At 43.6% G+C, this 7,435-nt stretch overlaps 2 protein-coding genes across 2 annotated transcripts in view; one reads left to right on the top strand and one right to left on the bottom strand.

Annotated features, from left to right (window-relative positions):
• The window catches only part of cltrn (collectrin, amino acid transport regulator), a 30,599-nt gene that overhangs the window by 19,068 nt on the left and 4,096 nt on the right, over positions 1–7,435 (top strand). Inside the window, exon 8 of the mRNA XM_034880848.1 lies at positions 271–277. Within this exon, the coding sequence (XP_034736739.1) occupies positions 271–277 (7 nt within the window). The remainder of the gene's footprint in view (positions 1–270; positions 278–7,435) is intronic.
• LOC117950073 (cadherin-24) overlaps positions 1–7,435 on the bottom strand; it is a 24,292-nt gene that overhangs the window by 10,434 nt on the left and 6,423 nt on the right. The window contains exons 3-5 of the mRNA XM_034880768.1: positions 3,942–4,236; positions 2,382–2,501; positions 1,310–1,477 (exon numbers count right to left, since the gene is read on the bottom strand). Coding sequence (XP_034736659.1) covers positions 1,310–1,477; positions 2,382–2,501; positions 3,942–4,236 — 583 coding nt within the window. The remainder of the gene's footprint in view (positions 1–1,309; positions 1,478–2,381; positions 2,502–3,941; positions 4,237–7,435) is intronic.

A 7,435-nucleotide genomic window follows, 5' to 3' on the forward strand; every position in this document is an offset into this window, starting at 1 on the left:
CATCACTGTTACATAGTAACAGGGCGCCCGGGTGGACAGTTGGCAGAGCACGCGCCCCGGTATAGAGGTTTATTTCCCAATGCAGAGGCCCAGAGAATTGAAACTGACAATATCCTGCATGGCTACCCTCTCTCTCCCTTTTACATCTATGCTGTCCTGATGATTAAGGCGGAAATGCCACCCCCTCCCCCCATTAAAAATTAAAAAATGAAGCAATAAAAAAGTATATACTACATTCAAGGCTTGAAAACGAGTCTTCATTAAACAAAGGATTTAAGTTTCTGCTGAGCGGATCTGTTGCCGTTCTAGTTTATCGTGGATTCCAGTCTGTCCACTTAACAAGCATGACGAGGCGGCCAGTGGTCTGTGACAGGTCGAGACGTTTACTTGGCCCATGCATCACTCCCACGGCAAATTCAGAGAAAAACATCTTCCCTTTTAATCAGAGTGGCGCTACCTCGCTGATTATCAATCATTCAAGTCCTCCACATCACGACAAACGATTACAAAGTCACGCCCCTCGCACTCAGAGAGCAAACGTAAATGAGCCGTTAGCTTACATTGTGGCATTATTGTCAAACATAAAAATAATGATGTGGTGAGGGAGGGCAGATATGGTCCGATATCAGTAAATAAATAACACTGCTGGCATTTGGAAATTTTGAATTGCTTCTATAAAGCATTGTCTTGCAATATACAATATATCAACCCGAGGACGGGGGGGCTTTTAAACATTAAGATGAACTGTGGTAAGCGGAGACTGTCGAGAAGAAGAAGTAGTGGAAGGCAGTATAGAGGGAGAAGCAGTATATGTCTCAAAGCGTTAGACGCATTCTGCTGTGATTTTACCGTCTATTGAAGCAGAAAGCACTGAACTTTAGGATGAAATATTAATAGCATGAAACAGGGAAAAGCTTGGATAAGAAAAAGCGGACATGATCTTTCACTCTTCTACGGCAAGGCGCAGTCCATTTTGAACCCCGGGGACCCAACGGGTGTGTTTCTTTGACTGTTAATGCCAGTCATCTTGGCAGGGGTAATGTTATTCCAACTGCCGGTAAAAGCAATGATTAGGAGAAGAGTGCACAGAATTACAGATCCCCGGACTGACAAGCTGTTTAACAGCTTCAGAGTTTATCGTGAACCTGTCAAGACGACGAGGACCCAAAGGAGGCAAAACACATCAGACTGGTGTCATAAAACGCCATTACAGGACGTTTCATCATGTTAATCTCCACTCGCACACACACCCAGCTACAGGGATTGAAAGCAGCCGTCAGTTCAGTGATCTGATAACAGCAGGGCTTACTCCGTCTGAAGTGAGGGGGGTTGTCGTTGACGTCGCTCAGCCTCACAGTGATGGTGGTGGTCCCTGATAATCCGCCCAGATGCCCCCCCATGTCTTTGGCCTGGAGGACCACCAGATATTCGTCCCGAGTCTCTCTGTCCATGTCAGGTACGGCTGTCCGCAGGACGCCTTGGGGACAGAAGGGGAGGAGGGGAGGACAACAGATTTCACAGCGACACATCATCTCTGGAAATAACCGTCAGAGCGAGTCAGATGCATACATGTTTAGAATTAGGACATTGAAAAACATATGACTCAAGACGGTGTGGGAAGAATTATTCAGATCTTTCACTGACGAAAAAGTACTTATGCCACATTGGGAAAATACTCAACTCACAAGTATCATCAGGAAAATGTACTTAAAGTATTACAAATAAAAGTACTCAATGCAGAAACACATTTTAGAAACTGGAAACAATCCAAACAGATCTGTCAATCAACTAAGTGACTAATGGTCTCATCATGTCAGCTGGAGATGTAGGCTGTTATATTGTTGGCTAGTTTCATTTATGATAAAACATCAGATTTTATACTCTACAGGTGTTTTGTGTGTGAACAATCTTAATGTGTAAAATAACCAGTAACTAAAGCTGTCAGATGAATGGAGTGGAGTAAAAAGTAGAATATTTCTCTGTGAAATGTAGCGGAGTAGCAATAGAAAGTGGCGTGAAAAGAAAAGACTTAAGTAAAGTACAAGTACCTCAACATTTGTACTTTAGTACAGTACTTAGAGTAATGTACATAGTTACACTTCACCACTAGGCAGTGGTCTGTTGTCTCTGGAAATAACCAAAGCAAGTCAGATACGTACATGTTACGAATTAGGAAATAAAAAATAAATAAAAGAATTGACTCCAGGCCACTTGAAAATGTGAGTTCAAATGTTCTTATCCTCACTGGACATATATGGCATGACATAAGATAGCCAACCACGCCACTGGGATTTACTGAATGACGTGTAATCATCAGCTAAAGAGACATTTTGGTGTAAACAGCTTTGAGGGGAAGCGTGGTACATGTGAGGTGACCAGACCTGTCTGAGGATCCACAGAGAAGTAGTCCTGGCCCTGAGTGATGGCATACACCAGCCGGGCGCTGTTTCCATACGTGGGATCATCGGCATCTCTGGCTGTGACTTGGATAATGGAGGTGCCTGGGAAAGAGACGAGGCGCCAAACGTCAGAGTGGCGTTTGAAAGTAGTTAAAGCGGGCGCAGGGTTCATAATGTTACAGCCAACTTCACTCAAAATCTATCTTTTAAATATTAAGTACTTACATGTGGAGGGTTGAAAGGATAATCCACTTCTCTGCTGTCTATCCATATGTGTCAGTCAGATAAAATATTCATTTTTTAGATAAAATATGATTTAATACCCCGTCTTCATGGTGAACAATCGCCCGCCTTGAATTTCTGGAGCTGAGCCAGATGCAGTGTTTTTAGCCCCATTTTGGCAGAAGTGTGATTTTTTGTGAGATACTGAAAATATTATTAGACATTGGCAAATTCCATCAGGCTGCAGGAGTTGCTTAGAACTGCAACGACAGATTCATTGATTGACAGAGGATTAATCTGCACCGGTTTTCAAAGTGTTCAAGTCATTTTTCATGCAAAGATGTGAGGCTTTTCTTCATCATATGTGATAGGTTTGCATCCTTGTTAAAAAAAAGCAGTTTGGATACATCTCCTTGGGCTCCCTAAAGTTTTGATGGACATTTGTCACTATTTTACGACATTGTACAGACAAAAGGATTATTAGTTTTAGAGATTATGTTACAGTGCTAAGTAGGCTGAGAACTTTCTATGGATTTTTGTCACATTAATTTAGTTATGCTAGCAGAGGTCAGTTAGTCAGTCCATCACTTTAGTCCAGACTGAAATAGCTCAACGTCTGTTAAAAGAATTGCCATTAAAGGTTGCACAGACGTTCATGGTGGCACGAGGATGGATCCCTTTTGTGACTCTGACTTTGTGACTACACTATTTTCTTTTTTGAATTCATGGTCAAGAAACCTCATTTATATTTTTTATTCTTTTGTCTAAGTTATTTTTAGGGGAAACAAAACACCGCAAATCCATAAAGTAGTGAAATGATCCTTCATTTAACTTGCAAGAAGCGTTATACGTAACCATCCATGTAATAGTTGGACAGTTTGGATGAAAGAATCCCAAATTACTGATGTAGAAACTTTTAAAAACAGGGCAAATTTGACCCCAGGACAACAGGCGGGTTAATGGAGAAAGAGAACCATGAAATCGTTCGGGGGAAATGCGAGCCCCGGCCAAACAGACCAATCACAGTTGCGTCGCCGCAATGTGTAGTCACATTTTTTGAGTGGTGCAGGTCCGGCTACGGCGTAGGGTCTGGCATAGGGTCCGTATCTCCACGTACCTACAGACCCATGGCGATGATTTTATACAGGATCGTAAATTGGCCTTTAGTCTTGTTTTGCTGTGAAAACTCATCCCCATTGGAATCCATTGTAAGCTGAAACAATTCAAACTGAACACCGCTGCTGCTCCCCATGAAGGACAACACACTATTCACATTTTAAAGAGATTATGAGCACTTTCATGTTTTTTTCAGCGCATTACCTATGTTGGCCATCTCTGGCACCATGGCAACATAGGGTTCATCGAGGAAGACAGGCGGGTTGTCATTGATGTCCTGCACTCTGATGATGAACTCTGACGAGGGCTCCAGGGCTATGCCTGTCTGGCGGTCTGTAGCTGTCGCGACGAGACGGTACTGGTCCTTCTCCTCGCGGTCTAAAGACTTGGTGACATGTATGTTGCCTGTGTTGCCGTCAATAACAAACACAGAGCCCACTCCCTCTCCCTCCAGCATATACTTTGTGTGGCCGTCTCCTCTGTCCATATCAGTGTGCAGCTGGAAAATAAATAAAAAAACATCCAGAGTAAATTACTGGAACACCTTCAGGCAGCAGCACTTTCATACACGGTGCACTGATGCAGGTATCGCTCATTAACACTTGTCTATCGGTCTGGAAAATAGTGCAAACATGACTGTGTGAAATGGCTGATTTATGTTAAGATGGAATGTGCTCTGTGAATCTGAAACAAATGGCACCAGGTGTGGAAGATACATATGGGACCGGGATGAGTACTGATGCACACAGCTAATCAACTCACTGGACCGAACACGCCGCTGGGGGTTTGTTGGGGGCAAAACCACATCAATGTGGGCTGTGGCCCTGCGAATGTCCTACATGTATGTTCACAGATGCAATCTGCTAACATGGCCGCATCCATTTGTAAATCTTTCTGTCACTTCTGTCCATCTGTCCCTTTCTTTGTCTTCTTGTAAATCCATCTGCCTGACTTCCCCGTACCTTTTAGGCTACCTCTTTTTCCCCAGTACTTGTCTCTCTCTTTTCATCAAGTTACCTCGGTTACACAGAATGCCCATCTGCTCACATTTCTCATTCCTCTCTCTCTCTCTCTCTCTCAAACGCACGCACACATACACAAGTGCGCGCGCACACACACACACACACACACACGCTCTTTCTCCCTCGGACTGTTTTGCTCTCTGGTGCAGAATACTCGCTCTGTATTTAATGGCAGAGAGGATATTAGTGTGAGCTAGATAGGTAAAAGGCCAAACACACAGAAATAGAAAGCTAAAGCGATTACTCAGCCTTCATCACACTGAGCTTTCTGACCAGGAACCTTCACATCTTGCTACCCCTTAAGGCGCATCTGCACATGTTCATAATCCACAAGGCTTACTCACAACCTCTGCAGTGGACCTCTAGATACTCACAAGAACTGAAGCCCACATTTTTTTAATTCAGCTGCTGCAACAATTCCTTCAGTTACACAAAACCTGTCAGAGACATTTGTGAAACGGAGACATTTCATTGCCTACAAAATGGTAATATGGAATGCATAATATGTGTGCCTAACAACAGTCACAAATATGTTAATATAAGGCTTGTTAACAACACATTTTCTTGCAAATGCAATTCACACAAACACATTGAAAAGCATGCAGACAGAGGCCGTATAAGATTAGAGTACATTCTGTGTATTGTGTGTGTGTGTGTGTGTGTTTGTGTGTGCGTGTGTGTGTATGTCTTTGAGGATAAAGTTGAGGATTATAGAAAAGCATGATAGCATACCCTACAAATTGCTAGATAAGGGACTCAGGTTTTCTTATTCATCCGCACACCCACATTGCTCCCCCTCCTTTCTTCCTTAAAGCTAGCCTCAATTTTGATCCCACACTTCACCACGAGAGACATCTTTGTGAGAGTCACGCTGCCCTGTTGTTTGCCCCCCACTTCTTTCCTCCCTCTCTCTTTCTACCCAGCTCTGGTCTCCTCACTCGTCTAATTGCTGGCTCAGTCCTGCTGTGCTTCAGTCAGCATGGAAAAACACTCTCACAGTGGGAAAGACATTTATCTGCTCCATACAAACAAAGCTGGGAAAAGGAGGAAATTGTCTCTTCCAATTCCTTATTCACTGTCTCTCCTGCTATGAAATCTGAAATGTCCCCATCCTCTCACTCATGCACATGTACATATACCTCCAGGGTTGATGGCTGCCTCACACTGCTTTCCTTGGCAGCCAAATTGCTCCTCTCTCGCACGGGTTGAGGCACCTGTGACTTGAACTGGTGACATGTCACCTCAATGTCTCTATTTTTGGCAAAACAAACAGAGTCGCCTCTGGGAGAAAGCGTCCTGCTTCCAACCCCTTCGCAATGGATGCTTTATTACATGAATATCAACATCAAGACTGCTTTGCGGAGAAATGAGCTGCCTTGTGTGTCTACTGATTGCTTTAAAACCCCTCCCCGACTGTATCAATAAAAACCAGAGGAAGATTAAACATTTATGAGGTGTATACTGCACTGGTAAGAATCCAATCTAGTCTGTCACCATAAAGTATACTGCTAGCCCCAAAGTGGCTGGCAGCATTCCCCCGTTAGCGTTACAGCTGATATAATCCTACCCTGAGTATACTGTAGCTGCCAGCTGCTGCATTAGTGCGGTGGAGAGCCTGACTGTGAAATGCTACAAGTAAACCCCAGGGATCTGAATGGTTCAGGTGTGCTGTGATTTAAATCATCTCAGACACTCTACGTGCTGCGAGAGCGACAGCAGCTGAAGGTTGCTGGTTGTGGCGACTGTACATCTCAAGGATGAGACAAGACAAGACGAGGGCTGCTGCACAAACATTGCAGTTACAAGTAATAATATTTGTGCCTCATTCCTGAGCATGTAATGAGACCTTTGAAAAGCTTTTTTGTAAGAGTGTACATCATATTTTGTAGAGAATTCTTTTTCATGCAAAGGAAAATCTAATGGTGCTGATTGAATGAATATGCACCCAAGGGCCAAGTTATTTAATTTCTCCTCTCTGCATGTCCCTGACACTTGGACACGCATTGTTACAAATTGTCCGTCTTGCTCCAAACATCTCTGCCCTGCGTGCTCTAGGGTTTCCTGTCAGCTCCCTTAACGTGACTGTTAGACAGAACACGAGGCAAATTTTAGAGTCAGCGCATTTGAAGACGGACGTAGACGTACATTTGCAGTGCGAGTTGAAAATGTTTCAACTTGTCCCGGGGCTTTATGAATCTGCTTTATGAACATGCAGAGATGGGAGGAAAAAGGAGAGAAACTGGAGATAAATAACAGAAATAACCAGAGTTTCAGTTTCAGTCTGAGGCTGAGGTGAACACAAACACACAGACACACTCCCACGTAGCAGCTAGCTTACAGCTAACATCTGACCAGTCAGTACATTGGCTGTTTGGGTCCGATTACCACAAACGGTCAAGCGGGCAAATACATAAGGATTTGACTTTATTACGTTTTTTAACATTAATGTGCGTTCCCTCCCTCCCTCCACCTTAGCCCCCCCACCCTCAATAGCTACAGACACAGAAATGGCACATACCAAGGAAGCTAATTATGGGACTTGCGCTAGTGGCTGGAATTCTGCACCAAGGCTGAATATTGGGAAAGAGACTTCAGATCCAGTATTAGGGACCACTAAGGTCTATATAAAAGAGACTTCAGATACAGTATTAGTGCACCACTAAGGTCTATATAAAA

Source organism: Etheostoma cragini, chromosome 9 (genome assembly GCF_013103735.1).
Source record: "Etheostoma cragini isolate CJK2018 chromosome 9, CSU_Ecrag_1.0, whole genome shotgun sequence".
Classification (NCBI taxonomy): domain Eukaryota; kingdom Metazoa; phylum Chordata; class Actinopteri; order Perciformes; family Percidae; genus Etheostoma; species Etheostoma cragini.